The 23,548-nt window shown below is 42.7% G+C and overlaps 1 protein-coding gene across 2 annotated transcripts; it reads right to left on the bottom strand.

Annotated features, from left to right (window-relative positions):
• Positions 1 to 1,025: 1,025 nt before the first annotated feature.
• Positions 1,026 to 23,488, bottom strand: bmp7b (bone morphogenetic protein 7b). 2 transcript variants are annotated; one of them, XM_020095995.2, is made up of 7 exons: positions 22,805 to 23,488; positions 8,049 to 8,241; positions 6,427 to 6,575; positions 4,733 to 4,936; positions 3,590 to 3,666; positions 2,995 to 3,105; positions 1,026 to 2,742 (listed from the first exon to the last, which is right to left on the bottom strand). In XM_020095995.2, the coding sequence occupies exons 1-7, from the start codon at positions 23,202 to 23,204 to the stop codon at positions 2,593 to 2,595; spliced, it is 1,284 nt and encodes a 427-aa protein (XP_019951554.1). In that variant the 5' UTR covers positions 23,205 to 23,488; the 3' UTR covers positions 1,026 to 2,592. The 2 variants fall into 2 exon arrangements, with proteins under 2 accessions (XP_019951554.1, XP_019951555.1); XM_020095996.2 differs by having other exon boundaries at positions 8,049 to 8,238.
• Positions 23,489 to 23,548: the final 60 nt, after the last annotated feature.

The raw sequence follows: 23,548 nt of genomic DNA, 5'->3' as shown, positions 1-23,548 counted from the left end.
GTTTATCTTTGCTTACCTTGCTGTTTTACAGTTTCCTGTATTCCTTGCCTTCCCTTTTTTTCTTTTTTTGAAAGGTGTTATATAAATAAAAGTATTGTTATAATTGTTATTATTATTATGGAGTTATTCTATATGAGGGTTAGGGTTAAAGGTACAGTGTGTAGAATTTTGGGATAGTGTTGAAATTACATGTTGCAGCTGAACACCCCTCACATCACCCTCTCCTTCCAAACATGAAAAAGAACCTGTGGTAGCCTTCAGTTTTCATAAAAACCCAAAAGGTGTTTAGTTTGTCCAGTCTGGACTAATGTAAAAAACATGGCGGCCTCTGTAGAGAGGGTCCCCTCGATGTAAATATGAAGTATTTAAATATAAAGGGCCTTTTCTGGGGTAAAGAAAACTACAATTCATACAATTTAGATGAAACAAACTAGTGAAAACATCATGAGGATTATTCTACATAAGATTTCTGCCAATAATAGTTCCCTTTCACCTAAATCTTACACACTGGACTTTTAAGTTCATGTGAGGAAAAAGTCTGGTTTACATTATAAATGTGGACAGAAGAACACGTGTAATGAAAGATTTACTTTAATTGTACATTAAGTTATGTTTTCTTGGGATATTTTAATGACACCGAGAAGCTTTCATCCAACACCTACAGCCCCTGGTGCCACATCTGCAATTTAGTTTCTGTTTTCTTTCTGTTAAACACTGTAAAGAAACTCACACAGCTTAGCCTGTTAAAATGAAAGTGTGTGTGTGTGTGTGTTCCTGTACTATCTGGGGACCATTTTAAGCACAGACCCGATAGAGTGAGGACATTTTGGCTGGTCCTCACTTTCCAAAAATGTGTCCAGTCTCAGTGGCTGTTTGAGGGTAAAGACTTGGTTTTAGGGTCAGGCATTTAGTTTGGATGGTTAGGGGCAAGAGAATGCAAAATGCCAATGAGTGTCCTCACTAAGATAGAAGTCCGAACATGATGATGCAAAAATTAAGATCAAGAAGACATGAACCCTATAATGCTGTGTTAACAATGACACTTTGTAGTTTTATCCAGCAGAGGGCAGTGTAAATCTGTCTTACTCTCTATACCCACACAAATGACACTTATAATAATTATAATTATGATAATAGTAATAAACAGACAAACAAACTGATAGATAGATAGATAGATAGATAGATAGATAGATAGAGAGAGAGAGGGGGTAACATTTGTTTTTGAATGTGGAAGCTCTTAGGAGATCGAAGGTGAACAGGGACTCTCATCAAACTGTCGTGTGTATCTTCGTTCAACTCGCCGATTTCATTCTGCTTTTCTTCCGGATCAAACAACACACCTCAGCGTGGCTTTGTTGCTTTTCTCCCAGTTTATTGTTGTACCAGTTCAGCAGTTAAACATGTTTGAGATATCGGAGCACAATGTAGAAACAGCTTAGCCAGCTCTCAATAAATATACTTTTTTTTTAAATATGACAGATTGTATTACAGCAGAGGAATATAAACCTGAAATTTTTTTGCACACAGAATAAGAGGCTTTGAAAAATCTCCCTTTTTTCTCAATACTTCAGCTGATTGTTGTGGTTTTCTTAAAGGAGAGTCAGGTTTATGTAACGACCTGTGAAATATCTCGACATTTCCAAAGGTCCAAGTCATCATAAACGTCCTCCTCTACCCTCAGCGTGAAGCTCACACAGAGAGGTGCTTTGAATTTGACCTCAACGCTCACGTCAAAGTAGTTTCCCGTCAACTTTGTTTTCATTTCCTCAGAGCGTGTGTGTACCATCAAGTGAAGGAAAAAAGGCGGCATTACATACAAGAGAAAACACAAACCCAAGTTACATTTCAGGAAATAAATACACTTCTTGCTTTTTAACTTTTGTTGAAAAAAAATTATTTACACAGTATTGTACATATAAGAAATTCAGAACTTCAATCTGGGTCTCTCAGTCATAAAAATATATATATAATAAAAATCTACAGTAAAAGAATGAACTACAATAACAAGTTGTTGAAATAAACAAAATATTGCTGACTGTGAAGGAGTATACAGTACAATCACTGCTTTAAATGTCTTGTATACACAGTAGAAAGCACAAACGTGAGTGAGTGTGTGTGTGTGTGTGCGTGTTTGTGCACGTGTGTGTAGGTATGTGTGTGTACTTGTGGTGAGGAATCTAAAATTGATTGAAATTCTTGCTCAAGAAAAACAAGAATCTTCTTGTTGTGTCACAGAGTGAAGTTCAGCCTTCGCCCTTTGACACAGTTACACAGAGTGAAGGCTAAAGACTACGGGCTGAGACGTTTCCCTGCTCATCCGCTCTCTAACAGCGTGTGTCCGTCGGTCTACTGCCTCAGGACAAACCTTGAAGATGAGACAAGAGCTTTTTCCCGCACAGGAAACTCAGGACGTTCATCAAATGCATGTGGGACGCAATTTGTTTTTGAAATCCATTCTCAGCTTTTACTTAAAAGTGTGTGTGTGTGTGTGTGTGTGTGTGTGTGTGTGTGTGTGTGTGTGTGTGTGTGTGTGAGTGTGTGTGTGCGTGTGTGTGCATACATGTTGTGTGTCTGTGTGAAGATGCCGAGAGTCTAGTGGCAGCCACAAGCTCTGACCACCATGTTGCGGTATTTCTTGAGGATGACGTTGGAGCTGTCGTCAAAGTAGAGCACTGAGATGGCGTGGAGCTGCGTGGGGGCACAACAAGGCTTCGGGACGGTCTCTGGGTTAATGAAATGAACCTGGGAGAGAGAGAGCGAGGAAAATGGGGAATTCATCATTACACCATGAACGAATATAATCATGAAGCTCCGTGAGGGAAAACAACATTTTTATTGTACACTTCCAAAAGTTCGACTTCGTCCTGTGTCCCAAGCGTTCTTTTAAAATACAGTAGTTGCAACATCTGCTATACTGCCGTGACAGCTGATGAGATGATTAGACTCTAAACATGACTGCTGGGTTTTTTGTTCCCTGCGTATTTGGTTACTCACAAGGGTTTGCACAATGGCGTGGTTTGTGGCGTTCATGTAGGAGTTTAGTGGGAAGGCGCACTCGCCCTCGCAGTAGTACGCCGCGTATCCCTCTGGAGCGATGATCCAGTCCTGATAGTGAGGAGGGAGTCAGAGGTACATTTCAGGTTGTGGAGATGGGGAAATGATAAAGTGTGATGAAAGTAGAAATCAAGAGGGGAGACGGAGGAGCAGAGAGTCCAGGTAGCCAGCCAAGTTGGACTCGAGCACCCGAGGACCAAATCTGAGTCAGACCTGGTCTTTATACAGCTGCTCTGTCCAGATTTGACTCCTGCACAGACTCTAAATTATCAGCAGCGCACGAAAGAATATTTTGGCTTCATTTTTGTGCAACTGGAGGAAATGGAGACATGATTTCCATTTTTTTGTTTTCTCCTTTTTTTTTACACTCTATAACTAATTGACCCAGGACTTAGTGACTGAATCAAGGTGAAACTGCAAAGTGGATATTACACCCTAGGGATAAAGTATATGTGGGCTGATTCTAGTGTGATGTAAATTTGGATCCTGTGATAAGATCAGAAACCGTCTCAGTTAAGCGTCGTTCTCTCCGTACCTGCCACCCCAGGTCCCTGAAACTGACGTAGAGCTCGTGCTTCTTACACGCCTGCTTCTGATCAGTACTGCTGTTTTCTGAGGAGAGGGACAGACAGAGAAAAGGACAGACATTCAGAACATGTGCTATTTTCCCAAATTAACTTTTTATCACAGTCAGGCCCTAATTAGGCAGAGATATAGACCAGATCTAAGCACAGCCAGAGTTCCCATATGAAGCATTAACATTCAGACAAAGGCTGAAGGAAATCACCTCCAGATACAGCAGCAGTTTGGTAATTGCTTCAAATGAATGGGCCACCCTGCTTAGAAGTCACTCAGCTGGGCTTTGAGTTTCCACTGGCTGAAACAGATGTGCACAAAGAGGGGGCTTGCCACATTTTATATAACTGGAGTCTTTTATTTATTCTCTCTGCTTTCTCCACACTCATTTCAGCCTTTCTCTTTACACCATCCATGTGTTAAAAAAAGAATAATCTGTTTTCTATCTAATAGTATTTCTCTCTCGCTCTCTCTCTTTTTCTGGTGACCTCTGGGGCTCTGTGGTACATTAGTTCCTGAGAGCTGTTCACATTGGAAATGATCACGAGCGACTGGTTCTCATCATCCAGTTAAAGACCACTGGTATCCAACGTTCCAAACAGGCCCATTTGGCCCATGTGTTGTGGCCCCGGTTGCCCCACAGCACACCACAGATGTGTTCTGCCATAAAAGCCTGCGCTGCCTTACCTCCATGCAGAGAACTTGGCCCCAACTCCTCTGTAATGCTCAAGTAAATAAACAAAAACAGCAGAGGGGTATTTGAAGCTCAAGTATTACGGTGTAATGTTTCAGCGCTTCGCATAAACACGAGCGCGCTCACACCTCCGAGACGAATGTGCATTGCATGTTTTGTTGTGCAAGAATCCAATCAGTTCCAAAAGCATCCTTTTGTTGGTGTTGGATGTGTTGTGTGTTTGTGAACATGTGCCTCATGAATGAGTTCATACTGTATGTGTTGGCCAGTGTTCCATGAAAATGTAGATTTTTCTCACATGAACCAACAAGCATCAGTCATCTGTGACCCATTCCATGAATTCCTGGCAAGGCCAACAAAAGCCAGAATAAAGCAGTACAGCAGTAAACACCAGCACTGAGCTCGTACCTGCAACACTGGCCACTCTGAGTGCCTCTTGGCTCTTTGCCCCTTTGGAGCGGTTGGGGTTACGCTGTTTGGTCCCTGCCGGCGCTGAGCGGATACTTCGCAGGTGCACCTCGGTTGCTTTGAAGAAGGCCACCATGAAGGGCTGTTTATTCTGAGGCCCACTGCGACCTATCAGCCCCGCCACACGAGGATTGATACTCTCTCCTGCAGGGGGAGAGAACAGTTCAGCAGGTGTTTTGTCAAAGAAATCCAGATTTTATTCAGAAAAGACAAACACTTCTGTCATGTCTTTAATGATAGCTTCAGTTTTATAAATTAGATTTTCCTCTGTGAATTCCTTTCCCTTTTTCTCATCCCCTCTCCACCTCAACAAATGCACACTGAACATCAAAGCTTCTCTATCTGCTATTTGTGTGGGTGTGTTCGTGCACGTGCATGCATGTGCACGCCAGCAGTTCTCACACAGAAGAATTTCTGTCTCTCTGATCACCGTTTGGTGGTAAATCAAGGCCTCTGGTCGCTGCTGGCGACAGGACGTCCCGTGCGCCTGTCTGTACATGCTCCCCCTTCGTACCCGATCCACACACAAACACACACTCATGGATACAACCTCCCGCACACACCCCTCCCAAAACACGAGAGCAACACAGTGCCTGTTTTTCTCAAGTAACGTGTAACATCCTGCCGTCCTGTGACAGATAATATTTTGTTGATGAAGTTTACCGAGTGACGAACACTGAGATGTTATCTTTACAGTGACGCAGCGTATTTTTCTGCATGCCTGCTAATGATGCTGAGGGTACAACGGATGACTGATGATGAATGATAAGGAGGAGTGGGGCCTATTTATCTTTCACATGATTGTTTGGCCTTTCAGTCACAACATCGGAGCGATGCAGACGTCAATGTTTGTTTGATCATATCCAACAATATCCATCAACTCCACATTATACAGTTATATTGGGTCTGTCTGAAGAATATGATAATCTGATGGTTGTGAGGTTTTATTGTACTCTGTAGTTTTTTATGGTTTCAGTGTGGTTCACCTCAAAGAAGAAGGCAACTAATTGCATTTACTCCCGTTAGAGTACAAAGTCGTATTCGTCTCCATATTTGAAATTGCACTAGGCCAATCTAGCAATACATTTTCCATTTTAGATCACAATTTTGTACTTGTAATGAATGCTAAAGACATTTTTATAAAGACTTGTGGCCTGACTTCACTTTCTCCCGTACTTTTAAAAACTTTTTAACCTCATATTGTACATGCGCTAAAGTAAAATGCTTTTCCCTCTAGTCTAGACTTTTCGAATCATTAGATTCTTTATTAATTAAAAATAAATCTTCTCGCATTCTTAGTCTTATATTTTGTGTGACTCAATTGTTCGCCTTAAGTTCCTCATTTTTTGACTTGTAAGCACCTTATAACTGAGCTAAAAAAATTAAGTTCATCATTTTTTTTTCTTTTTTAACTGAATTAGCTTCTGTACTTCATAATTTCACACCATTTACCACAGTGTACCTCACTGTCAGTGGGACACTGTTTATTCTCCATGGTCATTTATCTGGTTTCTCATCTCCTGATCTTTGTACCATTTATTTTCATCTTCTGCAGCAAAACACATCACACCAGTAACTTTGTCATCTGTAGTGTTCTACATGCTGAGGACGACACTGATCTGAGTGAATCTCACCGTTTGTGCTCTCCAGCGCGAGCTGTAGCCCCAGGTTCCTGCCCGGGTTCAGGACCCAGTGGTTACTGGTGGCTGTCACGTCGAACACCAACCAGCCCTCCTCTGCTGCCCAGATCACCCGCGAGTCCAGCAGGAACAGATCGGACTCTCTGGAGAGGAACACGACAATAAAAGTTCACACTTGAAGTCAGAGAAGAACATGAGTCAACAGGGATTATATGCACAATTACAAAAGATAGGTTGGAACCACCTGACAGTGTAAAGCTAAGTGACCGGAGCGCAAAGCAAAGCAATGGAGGGGAGAGAGGGAGTCAGCAGAGTGTGACGGAGTGAAACAAAGAGAGAGAGATGGAGCAAGAAAGCAAGTCAGGGAGGGAGGTGGGGAGAGAGGGCTCCAGATGGTGAGGCCCAGGGGAACACTTCGTTTTCTTAATTGACAATAATGGCTTTATAAACGACCAGTCCTTTCATACACTATGCACAGTCCATCACTGGCTGGAATTTTGTGGGAGAGCCAGAAAGCCAAAGAGAGAGAGAGAGAGAGGGAGAGAGAAAAAAACACAGCTGTGAAAGAGGAAAAAACTGTGTGAAAACTAGTGAGTGAAACAGTGCATGTCCTAGTCAGTCCCACTGAACTCTGGATTTTCCACTCATCCACCATTGGAGACTCAAATCTCTTGTTCTCCATGTATCCCGACCTATTTTGTGACTGGGCAGATAGTGTGTCACAGAGCTCTGGTCCATTCATGTACCCAGGCCCGTCTTTGGCAAAGGAATAAATGACTGTGTTGTTCCCTCTGCACAACAGAAACCTTCAGGCGGGGTCGAGGAGAGTAGGACACAGTGACATGTACACATCTTCATGATGAGCCACATGGAGAATGTGGGGCCAAATGTTCAGATCAGAGAACATTCAGGAATAGAACTGCAATTTATGGTTTTCATTACTGATGTTGATTTGTAGTTAACTAATTGTCTAAATTGCCAGGTACTAAGTTGATGCTTTGAAACTCCTTTGTTCAAATAACTTTCAGAAAACAAAATGTATTTTGGCATGTCACATGTATAAGTATTAAATAAAGTAATAAAGTTAAAGTAAAGTAATGCATGAGGCTTTAGTTTCAGGGTCTTGGTCTAGTGTGAATATCTGCTGTGAAAAAGACGTTAAAAGACGAAAAAGACAATTAATAATGCAAATATTTTTACTTTGTTCCTGATAAATAAATAAATAAATAGTGAGTCGATAACAAGACAAAATCACGACAGCAGTTCTGTGATTTCTTGGACTGATTAAAATGCATGAAATCATTTTACAGAAGTTTGGTTGTTATTGAAATCTGACAAATTGTGACCTAATGATGTTGTGAGATAAAATGTTTAGGGGATTAATAAAGTTGTTGCAGTTAATCCTGCAGGGGACTTAAAAGTTTGAACCAAAATCAATGACACATCATCCGTTTCTGGGGCATTTCACAAAACAAAAAATATAAACTTCATTTTGGGACAAGGGACAAGTGGTGGATTGATTAATCAACCAAACAATCACTTCACTTACAGTCCAGCCAGTCACTGCTTAACAAAACAATAAACTCATGTTATTATAAACAAACACCAATACTCACCTATCTGAATGTTCCTCCAACACCTGGTAGACGCTGATGCGGAAGGTCTCGTTATCGTAGCGTTCGTGGATGAAGTCTTTGTAAATGCGAAACTCAGCAGCGGTGACCGTCTCCCCCTCTGGGATCCGCGAGAGGTCAAATCTGAACTCTCTGTGATGCCGCCGCACTGGGAGGAATTCCTTGTCGTGCTCTACTGCGAAAAACAAAACGTACATATGAAATACATTTGCATCATCATACACATTGTGTCTGCAGTGTACGGAGAATGCTGTTTCTATTCACGTGGGCTGGTCTGCACGCTCCCTTTAATCAGCAGAGACATAGAATGTCTGCAGGGGGGACACAGAGGGGTCATGTGACTTCATATAAGCTCTACGTTTGGTGTCCAGTCTCCCATGGATACAAAACACATGTTTGCTAAAAAAAAAAAAAAAAGGTAGAAAACCAGTATCTGTTTCTCTCAGGCTCTTAACTCTTGTTAGCGGGGAGCTGACATAGCCTGACAGACTCCGGATCAGCCTCAGATTAAACACATCTATAGATGTGCACTACATATGTTGGTTTATGATTGAAACATTCATGAGGACTAGCACTAGAAGCGATGCATCTGGTGCACACTGGGCCGTGATAGAGAGAAGCAGGCGGCCTCTGACAGTTTTATGAGCCCCCTTTCTTCTCCTTCTCTTCCTCTCAGAGCCCCAGAGAGTCATCCAGTCTGCCCTTCATCTGGTTCTCATGAGTTGGGGCTACATGTTTGGTGTACCCCCATCCCCATCGCCTCCTCTGTCTTCATCCCCAAACCCCGGCTTCCCAACCCCCACCGTACCCCCAAGACGTGCCCCACCTGACCCTGGTCCTCTCATGTCCCAGCAGGACATCCCAGGGGTCAGCGCCTTGTCTCTCATCATCTCCTTGCTCTCCTTCCACCTCCATCTTTATCAACTGTCAGACAGACCCCCCACATGTACACAGAGCAATACATATACAAACAGATACGTAAACACACACTCAGAAGTGCCCTAAATAACTTAGGATCACTTATAAGCTTGAATAAAAACATGAAATCAATATAACCACGGTGGCATTTCAAACAGTTTTTTATCTTGTCCTCTTTCTACAAAATTCTGACTAAAACTATTAATAATTCATTAATAGAATTGAAAAACAACAAATTTAGAAACTGATTCATTTTTAAGGAGAAAATAAAACTAAATCTCGTCTAGTTTTTGGATGTAGATATCCCCTTTCTCTCGATAGAGATATTATTAATTGTTAAATTAAAAAAAGAAAATAAATAAATAATAAAATATATATATACAAATATTAACTTATTGTAAATTGGAAATCTCTTGCACTAGCAGTGCAAGTAACTTTAAAGACATGACCTTAAAAGACATGACGTAACTAAAATTAGAGTCCAAAGCAACTCTTTGGAAGAGTGACTTGGTTCAAAATAATGAACAATCAGTTAATCAATAATCAAATTAATCTTTCACTGTCTTCATACAGTTAGATATCAACCACCTCCCCTGCAGGGCTGAGTCGCAGCTGGGTTACAGAGTAAAGACTCCCTCCTGCATCCACCATCCATTGTTGCTCAACAATTCTTTATCAGGGTCCACTGCCTCCATGGCTCTGAGCTACGGCTTTGGCATGAGAACAACAAGTCCCCGGATCTTTGCAAAGCCGTCAACATGCTCACACATCACCGGACAAGTACGCACACATGGGCAAACGCAAAACAATTACGACGACAACGAGAAAATACAAATAAACAACAAATATGAGTCAAACAAATCTCAGATGACAACATACTTGTTCTGCACCAGCTGTCAGTAATATAAGTGTGCAATGATGCAAATGTTATGCATGTTTCACTGCACACATGTGGTTGTATTTCTTTCAGTACACACATCATCCTTCTTATGCAGTTTTCCCCGTGCACTCTCCTCTACATCCCCTTTTGTGGACGTCTCTATTAAACCCAGTTGCTGAAGTACATAATACAAAGGCAGCTCTGTGAAATGATTGGCCGGAGCAGGAGTAAAAGAAAGGATCTAATTACTCTTCAATGAGGGACAGCTCTGCACTCTGTTGGCCATTAGATGGCCTTGCTTTAGGCTGCCATTGTCCTCCATCTGCTCCGGGCACACACTGGGCTGCTTTGAAAAGCTGTTCGACTCTTCCTGAAAACAATTGGAGTTCAAGGTTACGTGGACTTCACTGTAGACCTTTTATCAATTCAGCATCACTTCCTCCAACCACCCCTGCTTATTTATCACCTGACTCTATCAGTCCCCTCACTGTCAACACTTGTACCAATCCTGTGCTGTGGACCACTCCGTCAATAAGGTCTTTTATCAAGCGCTCAGCCTCCAAGTCACACTTTACATCGAACAACTAAAAAAGCCTGAAGCTCAAGGGAGTGCACTGTGTTTTGTGTGCTCACTCCACACTCTATAATTGCCCACAGGTTCGTGAACATTTTTCTCTTATCACCAATGAAATCAAAATGTTGGATTGCTTGTTGTTGTTGTTGGAGAAAGGGATTGCTTAATTTGAATCATCCAAGAACTAATGAGGTGAATATTTCAGAAGGAAACCTAGAATGGTGCTTCCCCCTGCCAAGGCCCAACAATTCAAGACCAAATCTGCCAGGTTTGTATGGACATACTTCAAAAATGATTTAATATGCATATAAACTGTTGATTTTCTACTGAATCTGCATTATCTTAGCTACACATATGATAGTTATGGGTTTCTGGCCCTATTTCTTACTGCAGAGTGGATGAAAACAGTCTATGTCCATATGAAACCACATTTAAATCCACTAGATCCAGATTTTTTCTTCATTGACATCAATGCAGTATTCCCTGGGAAATTGGTGAAAATGTTGAAAAACTCTGGATCGTGCAATGTTTACACAAGGGATTTTTTGGGATCTGCACCAAAATTATTATAATAATCTTGGCTCAAGTCCCATCCTTCCACCTGAATCTATGGAAATCTGTTCAGCAGACTTTGCGTCATACAGCTGAAAACCCAAATAACAAATAAGGCTAAAAAATAACCTCTTTGGCAGAGGGGGAAAAAAGAGCAAAAAATGTGTCACAAATATATTTTATCTTTCATATTCCTTTAATCATCCTGTGACCATCTTGTGTGATTTATCTTGCATGAGGTTGGGAAACACTGTTGGAGCCTGCAACGCCTGGAGCAGCATAACAGGACACAGCATATAACAAAGTAAGGGCTACCATTTTCATTTTATTATCCTTCCAGGAAACAATTACTTCATGTTTTCTCTCTCACATTTTCATTTTCCGTCCTACCTCTCTGCTCCGGGGCCTGCTTATTCTTCCATCACACCAGGGACCTCTCCCTCCTCCTGTAGCCATGTGCAGGTGCGCTCCCTCCCGTGAGGACACCAGAGCAGCCGCCCGCCCCTCCACTGCAAAAGCTCTTTATCTTTGCATGCGAGAACAGCTGGATGCTTCTGTTCAACTCCCACGCTAACTATTTCTATCACATCACTTTCCATTTCCACTGCTCAATGCATGAAATTCATCATGTACAGTTTTAGAGAAACTGAGCACAGCCATGATTCTGTCATTGTCCTTTCTTTCACTTTCTCTCACAGGCCATTACAGCAAGATGGCAGTCATTAGATGAGGGGAAGACGCACAGTTTAAGCCAAGCTGGAGCATTTATGACTTCCTCCGGGAGGAAGTGAGTAGCCATCGCCCCACCTGTGTTACACAAATGCACTCACCACAAATATGGCAAACACACCCTCTCATACCATGTGAGCCCTTCATTTGAAGTAGCCAGCTTCCCGATCGGTTGCTGCACCACACATGGAAACACACACACACACACACACACACACACACACACACACACACACACACACACACACACACACACACACACACACTCACAAAGTATTGCCTCTGAAGTGAATAGTCTTGTGCGTCACACACAATCATTATGGGTTTCTGTAATCCATAATTAGAGATGCAACAACACACACACGCAAAGAGACAAACACACACGTGCACGCACGCACAAACATGCACAAACATGCACACACACAGTGAGCGGCTTTTATCATTCGGTCTGATTTGCTCTTCACAAAAAGTGCTGATGATGACAGTTATCCCACATCATTGGACTCGTGCGGGCCACACACGTGCACAGCAGCACACATGATGAGATGTCGGGATGGAGATGAGTGCTCCATTCCTCAGATCTACCACGCACCTGGTAACCAGAGGGTTACCGTCCAAACACTAGCTTCTCAAGATGTATTTTTCCTTGCTGGGTATACTGACTCCTTCTCCACTGTAGTGTTACTTTATAAAAGTTATTTAAGGTTTACCACTACTTTCTAATGTTTCAATAACATGCTGTTTTTCTAAAACACTGGAAATGTATCAGACACTGTGACATTCAGTTCATGGTTTTGTCCATTGACTGTCTATCTGACCAATAAGTATTTGTTAGGTGTAGTCAAAGTCTAAAATTGTTTGTTCCTGTTTGAATGAACACTGAACACCAACACTGCAGTTTCATTCATTCCACATCCACTGTTGTGCTGGCATTAACACCCACTAGGGCACCACAGCTCAAAAAAGTCATGAAAGTTTGTTTAACAAAAAATTGTGTCCACAATGTCGCACACCACGACCTCCTAAAATAGTTAGTTTTGGTAATTTCATTGAATTTGACAGCAACTATCAAACATTACCAAATATCCTTCAACTCCTGTTTTCTCTCTTCTTGTAAATCCCTCCCTTCCTCTTTTTCTTCTCTTTTCCCTCCTTAATCCCCTTCCCCCTCTACTACAGTGCCTGCGGACCCAAGACACTTCTCTGACACCTCAGGCTCCGGAGCAGCGGCAGACAGATCTGACGGCTCGAATTAGCCCAAGTGTCTGTTCGCCGCCCTCACACCCCTCGGTCCCGCTTTGCACGCTTCCGCTGCTCGGTGGGGGTCAGGGCTAGGGGGAGTTCACCCCTGGCACTGCTCTCACTTCTAAAAAGCGACGGCTTAAGCTTTGCCACCCCCCCCATCTCCCACCTATAATTCCCCTGAGTTAATTGTGCTACCACTATCTGCCTCCCTGTAGAGGCCATTAACTCCGACGACACACCTGATACCCAAAGACACTGGAAAAGTCACCAGTGAGTCAAATCAGATGATTTAATGATGGACGTCCATGAAAGTTGCTGTCACACTAAATAGACTCATGCAAATTTGATAAACTATTATGATCCGTCTCTTTCTTCTGCTCTTACTCAAACAGTAACTTAACGACAGAACTGGGAATAAGTAAGTCATAGTTTCCATAAGCTAAAGGAGAGAGGGGAAGAAAAACCGAGTGCAAGCGAGGGGCAGATCGCTCAAGATGTTTATCCTATAAAGAGAGAGGAGGGTTTGATCTCTTGTGTACCGGGTGAGTGCCCACAGTAGGGCGATTACAACGTTAGGAAACATCCTGCCCACTGGCGACTACTGATGACATCATGGCTGTGTGATGTATTTATACTGCTGCGGGGCCTGTCAGCCCTGTCTCCCTGGGAAAGGGTCAGTGGCATTTCATGCTATAACTTATGGTTAACGATCATTGAATCGCTGCAGTGTTTCGGCATGTGTGCGCAATCAAGTACACACGCCTCTGAGCCCATGTGCACGCAGAAGCAATAACCACAGGGAGAAGAGTCTTTACATTTAAGATTTGTGGTCAAACCAATCTTTTCCGAGTCGTCCGGCCCGAAGGTCATCTCGAGGTCTGAGACTGAACTCACAGCAGCTTTGGTAACTCTCTCTCGCCCTCTCACTGCAGCCATCACTGCCCTCTACACTCATAAACTGTAGTGTTGGGTTCTACCTCACGCTTCACTGGGCATCATGGACCAGAGATTTCTACTGGATATGTAACAGCGTGGAGCTCAGAGGAATGTATCTGACTGTAAAGCCTCTCTTTGCCCTTTACAGAGCACCGAGGCAGCAGCTGTGTCCGATGGTCTGTTCATCTAAATTACAAGAATCCAGATTTTTTTTTCATTTACCTTCATGCTGATGATAGTTTTGGTTGAAATGAAAATGTTTTTATTTTGGGGAAATACACTTAGCAACTTTCTGGAGAGAAGGAAAGATAGATGAGAAGATCAATGCCAGACTCGCATCTGTTTGTTGAATATGAATCTGCAACTGGCTAACTAGGCTAAGCACAAAGTCTGAAAACAGTGGGAGGCAGCTTGGCTCCATCCAAAAGTCACAAAATCCACCTACCGACATCTACACAACTCGTTTATTTAATCTGCACAAAGAGAAAGTGAAAAAAAGACAATTCACAGGGGATTTATGAGCTGGACTAGTTCTTGGCGGGTCACCAGTTGAGACTCCAATAAGTTACTGCTGCTTCATATTCATGTGAGAGTAATATTAATTTATCGCTCTGCAAAAAAGCAAATAAACACATTTCTGAAATGTTTTGAGATTTACATCTCTTTCTTATTCTGCAGCCAGTCCAGCTACTACAATACCCATGAGTCCACTGCTATGGAGAGGAAGTGAGCCAGAGGTGTGAATCAGAGGAGGAGTGAATTCAAGAAGCTTTGTTTTTGCAGCTGCTAAGAAAAAAAGCATGGAAGCGTAATCACTAACTTCAACTTAAAAGTTTGCAAAATTGAACTGATTTAATCTGCAGATTATAAAATCAACTGTGTAATCTTTAATTTGCCCTAAAGTCAGTGATTGTGATGCGTGACACAATCACATTGCGTCACATAACAGTATCTATAGGAAACATTTATGATTCCTTTAATTCGCTCATGCTTTTCAACTCAGAGGTGAATGGAATTAAATTAGTTGTATTAGTTTTATTTTAATAGATTAACTTTATATTTCTATGTTGATTCTTTATATTTTGAATCCTTCCTTTACTCTAAGCCAAACTGGTGAATCTAAGGTAATGGTCAAATAATATCAACCTGGCAAATCAAATTTTTACGATGATCAAAATGTTTTGCAACTCTGTGATTCAAAGCACTCCCTGATTGTTTACACATCTTGAGTAATAGCCTAATAGTACTGAAGGCTTACATAATCATTCTCTACATTGAAGTTACAAGAACACTTCAACTTTATGAAAATATTATGCTTTTGTTGATCTAAGACACAAGCGTGAGCGCAATGAGTACTTGAGCAGATGTATTTTAAGTTTAAATATAAAGTGGGTAATTAACCATTGAAATGAAGAAAACAGGAGAAAATAGACAAAATAACTGGGTTGAGATAGACCAGTAAAAAAAGGCTACCCGCAACACAGAATCACTGGCAACCAGAGTGTTAGAGCTGGAGTTGTTCTTGATTTTGACATCAACATTTACATTTTAACTGCAAATGTATATCACTTCTAAATATCATTCGATGGTCTTCTTGATTATTTATAATCAATATTGGCTCTGAAAAGAATGTTTTGAAGAAAATCTGTCGGTGAAGAAGCCTCACTGTGACTGAAGGTCCTGTGGGACAAATTGAGTCATCTCGAAAATTGGAACTGAGGCCTCATTATGTTCCCTCAGAAGTCTGCCAAGAGAGACTGTACATTAGTGAGAGGCAACAGTGACAACAAAGAAACCACATCCTAAATCTTCAGCGGTCATTGTTCTGCGGTGTGATGCAATGTGATGAGAGACGGGGAAGAAGGGACGCGGACAGATGTGTGCCAAGCAGCGAGGGATCTTCCTCCACGCTGATGCCACTGTGACCATCTGCACTTCCCCTTAGCTGCCGGATAAAGCATCTCAAGAGACGTGAAACCACAGCCATTCAGTTTCCCCCACTCTCTCTTCCCCTCATCCCCTTGTTTTATATGTTCTTTAATTTTGTGGCCACAGGGGCCACACCCTCCTCGACCAGCCAAGCCACCTCTTATTATAGACCTCAGGAAAATGCACATACAATATGCACATCGGCACAAACAGATTTTCCGGTGTCTAAAGAGAACTTTGTGTCATTTCCTCCTGCATCCCAAAGCGGCGTCTTGTGTCAGGCACATTGGCACTCTGACTTTAACAGATGGTTTATTTTGTTTCATTACAGCTCATTTCTTTTTTAAATAAACAAAATATCTGTAGAGGAAACACAGCTGCACACTCACCAAAATAAATACCATAGTAACCTGCCACATGCAATTCATATTCCATGGTGCACATACGCAATATTTCATCACTTATCATTTAAAAAACCCTTGTGTACAGTTGTTGCTTGGCTTTTACAAGCTTTGATTTGGCTGTCGGAGCCTGGTGAGGAATCTGGTCAGTATTACGAGCTTCCGCTAACGCAATCTTCCGCGAGGAGAACTAACACACATCACACAGTGCAGCTGGCGACTGGGCAGGGTAGGTGGCTCTTAAATAGTGTTTTACTATGCACACACACATCACGGCACTAACACTAAAGTTCTGAAGCACATTATGTTCCAACAAGTAAGAGGAATAATGAGAGTAATGGACTTGCATTACAACATGCATTCTTTATCCACCTTCAAACCCTATTCTCCTTTTCTCTCTGTCTCTTCCTTCTCCTCTCATCTCATTCCTCCTCTCCCCTCTGATCTGTCAGTGCCCCAGTACCAAGCAAAGAGGACTGTATTTGTTTTTGCAGCAGAGGAGCTGTTTGTCCCAGGATTTCTGGCTGTGCTCTGGCTCACATCTGCTCTGTCAGCTTCACTGCTTGGTACCTTGGTACATGGAAGTGCAGGGGAGTCTTATTTGCTGCCAGTCACTGATAAGCCCAGGCCAAAGTAATCCAGATGAAAGAGAAGTGGTTAAATATCATGCATTCTGTTATCCGCTGAACTTTTTATAATTCCACTTCTCTCATATGCAGTTTGCAGTGGTCGCATGTTATCTGAGCAACAAATATGAGTTTACCACAAAATTCTGAGGGATAGAAAGAAAAAAGGAAAGCATCAGGGCAAGATAGGGAAATTATTAGAAAAACGAAAACGAGTCCAGCATTCCTGGCAATGTAGAAGCTCCGTCCATCATTGAAGCAGAGCGTTAAGAACAGAACGCCTGCTGCTTAGTACATCTGGGCCTTTTGACCACTCGCCACACTGTCAAGTCCCACCCGCAGTGTGTTTCATCATCTCTCCCAGCAAGTGCCTCAGCCTGGCCAAGAGCACAGAGGCTCTGCTATGTACATCCAGATGTCATTCTGGACTGCTGGGTTCAACAGGTGAATCAGGGAGATAAGTGGAAAAAACACGACTTTCCAGAATCTTGCCAGCTGCAGACTTTGTAAAGTTGGGTGACACTTATGAGAGGAAAGGTTCTTTGTCTCCATTTGCGATATTTATTAAAAAACACTGGACCTCAACAGAATGCATCAAATGGCAGAGAGCATTAAGAGAAATTACCTGACAGGGAGGCAGGGCTATCTGTACTAAGTTGTACATTCCTGTGCTTCTGCTCACTCCCTGTCCAGCAGAAGGCAATAAAACATGCACGCAATAACACTAATTAACTCCAGAAGCATTCCTTTGGGCAAAAAAAAAAAATGCATGTGCGTTTCTCTCCACACATGTGTGCATGCGTGCACAAACACATGCCTGTGCTTTTCAACCACTGAGAGTGTATACAGGAGCAATTACATAAATCTACTGGAGGGAAAGGGACATGCTAACAGTGCCTCGGACAGGCTACATGCACAGAGGAATGACTGGACTTCCAACACATGCACATTTCAGAAAGTAGCTTCTGGTGGGAGCTGAGGTGACGAGGACAAATCTGTCAAGTCAACAACTCAGCGGTGAAGAAAAAGGACAAATAAGACCGTGTGTGTGTTTATGACAGAGATGAGTGAGAGATGAAGAAGTGAGACAGAGAAAGCAGTGTTTTGGGTTCAGAGAGAATATGTGTGTATGTATATGTGTAGATGTGTGAGAGAAAGGTGGGGAGTAGAAAAACACACAGAAGAACTTGAGAAAGTGTTGAAATGTTTTATGTCTGGGAGCGCAGGAGGTTCAAACCTCTAGAGGTGAGGGCCAGAGCTGGAGGCTGGAGACTAAACACCCCACAACACTACTGGGACCATAGGATAACTAACTAATTAAAACTAGGAGGCCAGTGCTGATAATCAATACTGTTGGTTCAGGCAGAGCAGGGAGGGACATTTGGTATCAAGTGGTGCTGAGTGTGGGATGGATTGGAGACCGGGGCAGACGTGATGGTGGAGGTCGAGATGAGGGGACTTGTTGGACTCTGAACAGATAAAGTTTCACTGCACAGCTGCATTGGCCTGCAGACAGAGGGAAACATCTGTATTAACCTCAGCACCGCGGGCAGCCCACTGTGGAGAGGAATGCAAGGAGCAATAGAGAGAAGGGTGGGGAAAGCTATGAGTATTTGAGATATTGGAGTTATTCGCTTAAAATTAAACATATGGACCACTATCAGCTTTAAAACCAGAGCTGTGTGCCTCGCACACAACTGTAGTGTGACACAACAGCCTCTGAGCATGTAGCCATGTGTGTGTAAGTGTATGCATATGTGTGTGTGTGTATGTGTAAGCCGGTCACACAATGTTGTCTGAAGCTAAATCCTCTAATAAACCCAAACTAATTTCTCTGTATGACAACTCCCTTCTCTGCTCTGCATTGCCTTCCCATTAACACATTCTCTAAGGCAGAGGAAGCTGGCGGGCGGCCGTGTGGCAGCTCCTGTGGGCGTAGACAGAGGGCCATGAATGGTGGAGGGCCAGGTGGTGCCCTGACGGGTCACCAAGGTAACGCAAAGGATAATTACCCACTAGTGCACTGACTCACTCAGCACGCCAGGTCTGGGCAATATCTCTTCCTTTAATGATCACAGCCTCAAGTCTCTATTTAAATATAGGCAGAGCTGTAACGTGACGCAAGACAACTACGTGCAGCACCGTGGCTTGAACTGGGTGAGATGATGACTGTGACCCAAATGTTACATATTGAAACAATGAGTAAATGAAAACAGAGGAACTTCGTTTGTTTACTGTTGTTCAACCCTTCCAATGTATCACATGTGGTGCTTATCAACAGCAGCACAACCCTGAACAAGTAAAGGACCAGTGTGTAGGATTTAGTGAAATCTAGTGGTGAAGTTGCAAATTGCATCCAACTGAAGCGCTTTCATGTCTCCTGCAGCTTCCAAGCGTGTACACCCTACACATCAAAAAATCTCAAAGATTATATGATAATTTGTTTCAGGTGATTATAAACTAATGAAAAAAATATAATAATTATATTTCCTCTCTACCGATAGATCCCCTCCTACATACTGGACCTTTAAAAGCACATCAGGTTTTTTTCAATGGTTTGATATTTGTTCCTTATTTAGATGCTTTTATTTTGTGGCAGTATGCACAAAAGCTGGAATCTGAAACCATCATGATATTAGTTCTGATATTCTGTGATACTGGCATATGGTGGATGTATCACCTGTGAAATAATCAATCCTTACATGTGTCAGAGTAAAATGTTGACAGCAAAAGTTTTATTAACTCTGTGATTTGTATTGTCCAAAGATAAGTATGGTGATATATTATATACTTTTTATTGTCAACAAATCCTGTTTAACCTGGAAAGTACTAAGTATAATACAGCACTAACAACTTTTAAAAATTACACGAGTGTTTATGACCAAACTCTTCATATATAATAACATATAATCACATTATAGCTGCTTTCAGTCATTCACTGAACTCCGCAGTTCCTCCGTATTTTCTCAGGAGGAAGCGCATGTGTGAACGCAAATGCCCAAGTGGAACGCTCAGTAGTTTCTATGGAGTTTCTCCACCAAGTATAATGTCTGGAGAAATCCAGGAGAAGTCATACACGTAGAAGTAAAATAATAATAATAATGAGGAGGATTTGTTGCTGTTGTGAACACGTCTGTGCAGAGAACCTCCCGCTGCCTTGTGCATGTGTAGGTCATGTGAAAACTGCTTAAGATTCTGCTGAATGCAGGTAAACCACTGTGTTGATTTATTAATCATCCCAAAGTATATGTACACACACACACAGTTGGAATGTAGCATTGCCTCTTTTCCCCCTACTCTCTAAAGGTTAAGTTAATCAACACAGGATTTCTTGAGGACAGGAATAATCAGGACGCTCTGACTCACATATACCTCATGATAACATTTTACAGTAAAAGACTATAAACGCCCCTCTCCCCTTCCAAACATAAACACAGGTGAGGATGTTGCCACTGTTTCAGTCATCCAGGATGCAAATAGCAGACGTTCAAGTCACCGTCTTTTCCTGTGGAAGAGTAAATGGGCATGATGAGTGTTTGTGTGTGTGCCTGGATGGCAGCGTATGACTGGCTTGTGTGTGAGAGAGAACTTGAGCTTAACTGAACTGTAGCTCGGCAAAGGCCAAAGCAGAGGCCAAAAGCCCTGGAAGCTGTGGTTTGTTAAGGAGGAAATGACTTAATTCATGGTGGCTCAGGGTTAATGCTGGCAGAGACCACTGGGATTCAATTAAATAGTTGTGGATAGAGACAGATAGAGAAAGAGACAGATGGATAAAGATAGATCGATTGGGTTATGATCATGGCGTGTCCAGCACACACCCAGTGCCTGTGTGACCTGTGTTGTGTGTAACGGTGTAAATTATGAACGTATGCTGTAAGTCATTTACACAGCTGGCCTTTTAAACTGCAGTGACTCAGCGAGAGGACGTCCCTGGCCTGGGGTCTGTCCCAAAGCCCACACCCACCCTGGCTGGCTGCACTGGAGTCTGCAGCACTCACACACACAATGTGACAACAAGGAAGAGGAAGAACATTTCTTTTCTTAGATCAAATCATTACTAAGATAATGAAGTGGCTAATAACAGAGATGTGTTTTTTGCACTTCTAACCAGATGGGTAGCTCTGGACTGCAGCTCGATGACGTAAATAGAAATCAGAAGTAGAACGCTCTTGTCTTCTAAATGAAATTACAAACCAGTGCTGCAATAACAAAACAAAACCACAATGAGCAAAACGTTGAGAGGAAGGGATTTGGAGAGGAAATAGCGAGTCCATCTCACTCTCATGTGAAGGGTAATGAAACAGCATTTTATCTGCTGTTTTAAATTAAGCTGCCAGGACGTATGTTAGATGGTATCACATGAGACTCGGGGGGACAAGGGGGCGACCTGACAATGAACTCTGCTGAGAGATGTGACACATGGTAGATAGCTAACATGCAATGACACACACCTGCTTTATATATGGATAACAGTAATATGTCAAAGATTCTTTACAGCTGACGTGACCTTTACTTTCTTTCTGCTTTGAGTATCATCCTTGCAAAAGCAATGGAGCCCTGATCTCTCCTTCTCTCTCAAAAGCTCCCTTCCTTCTTGTCTGCACGCTGCAGCCTTGGCCCTTGACTTTGCGAGGCCCTTGACTTTGCGAGTCTCTGTGGTCAAATCCATCTGTGTCACAGCCTGTCAAAAATAGTCACAATGCAGCAGCTCCCACAGTAATTACACAGTGCAGTGGAGGCACCAGTGTCACCTCCCTCTCTCTTGCCAAGACACTCCAACAATGATCTTTCCAGGTTTGAATTTAAACTCCCAAGTCTTTGCAAAAATTCACCAAGACTCGGTTGGTTTGCACACATTTAAATACCACATATGCCTGCAGAGAATTTCATTATACTGCATCGGCCGTTTTCTGCAGGGAAAAAAATCAACTCATCTGGAGCATTTGCTGTGACTGAATCATTTGTGGAGCAAAACTGTATTAATAACAGTGTGTATATGTATCTGTAAACCTCACACCAATGCTAATGTTGTGATTATCTGCACTTGATTACCCCAAAGTGTTGCTGACGGCTGTAAAATCAACCAAGACAGTTCACATTCGATAAACAGAACAACAATTTAAAAACTAAATTATTCTATTGGTGTGAAGTGCATCATACGACATGATGACTAGGTGTATGACCAATACTGACTAAACTAAACTCAGATCATCATTAATGTGTGCTCTGTCTATAGGCATGTCTCCAGGTTGGAGAGAAGGGAGCAGTGCACTTTGAACCCATTCTGAGGTTGACTTACTCATTCTTTAGATAACACGTGGTTGACATATTAACTGCCTGCTGGTCTGTCATATGCAGACCCAGTACCTTAACATTAGCTGGCTGCAGTGCACAGCTGTTTGACAGAGAGGGAGACTGGAATGTGACACTCCTTAGTATTAGCTGTATAACTGTGCCTTCTCGTAAAGTAGCTGCATGTAAACATGATTATTGTGCTGTTGTCCTGTGTGTGCATGCAGGTGCAGCTTGAGGTGTAACAAGTTAAAATGTCACTGGAGTTATACTTTCCCCGTGGACACATGAGTGGAATGCTCATGGAGGGGGTCTGAAAAACCAGGAAGAGATGGAACAAGTAGAGGGCAATACTTCCATCATCCCTTGAGGAGAATTATAAAATGAATGTAGGTGTATTTAGCTTCAGAAACTTTAAAACTGAAAACTGTACTTCATGTTTGGGGACTTCATGTGTTTTTGGAGGTTATGAAAAATAATGATCTAATCATAACATGTGCAATGTAACTGAGATGACTGGACTGACAATATTCCCTTCAGTGGCCTTAATTGTTGAGATAATTGAACGTGTTTCTTTGTCCCTCGGGGGCTTTTGCTGTTTTGAATTAAGTGTTTAGTTTCTGGTGACACAAACAGTGAAAGAACAAGGAGCCTACCTAAATTGACAAAGCTCATCACCATGTCTGCATCGTTTAAGAAGTTGTTGTCTTGCAGGCTGGCTATCGGGGGCCCCTGGGTGGTGAAGACGGGCTTGTAGGGGTATGAGTATCTGTCCTCGTCCCCCTCTGTGGACATGGCGTTGTACAGGTCCAACATAAACATCGGGGCGGCGTTGTGCTTTCCGTGGAGGTGAGGTCGCGGTCGGTGCGGCAGCCCCAGGATCGACAGGATCTCCCGCTGCATCTCTCTGCGCTCCTGGCTCTTCAGCCGACGGTGGATAAAACTGGAGTGGAACTCGTTGTCCAGAGTAAAGTTCGTAAAGGCGGTATCCGCCAGGACGCAGTAGCTCCACACCAAGAGCAACGCGGGAGCCCGTCTGTCCCAAATCGGTGCCATTGGTACTTGTGCGTAATTGCGCCCAGCTCTGCTCGCCGAAACTCTGGGAAATGGATATTGAACTCTTAGCAACAGGTAGCCTGTGTTCAATATCCAAAATCAGCTACAGACCCTCATGTTGAGGGAAGTACTCCCGAATGAACCATCAACTTAACCCCGAGACCTCTTTATTGATTGGTTCTCTGGGCAGATTGTGTTCGCGTGGACCTTTATCCTCATCCAGCCTGTGATGCAGCCTGCAACTGTAGAGAGGAGGCTGCTTCACCGGGAGAGACAGGAACACGTTCTGTAGAGGAGGCGCTGTGAGGATGGGAGGAGCAGGAGGGAGAGAGAGAGAGAGAGAA

Source organism: Paralichthys olivaceus, chromosome 6 (genome assembly GCF_024713975.1).
Source record: "Paralichthys olivaceus isolate ysfri-2021 chromosome 6, ASM2471397v2, whole genome shotgun sequence".
NCBI lineage: Eukaryota > Metazoa > Chordata > Actinopteri > Pleuronectiformes > Paralichthyidae > Paralichthys > Paralichthys olivaceus.
This window is presented reverse-complemented; position numbering and strand designations above follow the sequence as displayed.

Coding starts and splice junctions, on each gene's coding strand:
- bmp7b (XM_020095995.2), bottom strand. CDS start 23,204: ATGGCACCGATTTGGGACAGACGGGCTCCCGCGTTGCTCTTGGTGTGG. Junction 6,576..8,048: donor TTGGAGGAACATTCAGATAG/GTGAGTATTGGT, acceptor GTTCCTCTCCAG/AGAGTCCGATCTGTTCCTGC. Junction 3,106..3,589: donor TCAGGGACCTGGGGTGGCAG/GTACGGAGAGAA, acceptor CCTCACTATCAG/GACTGGATCATCGCTCCAGA.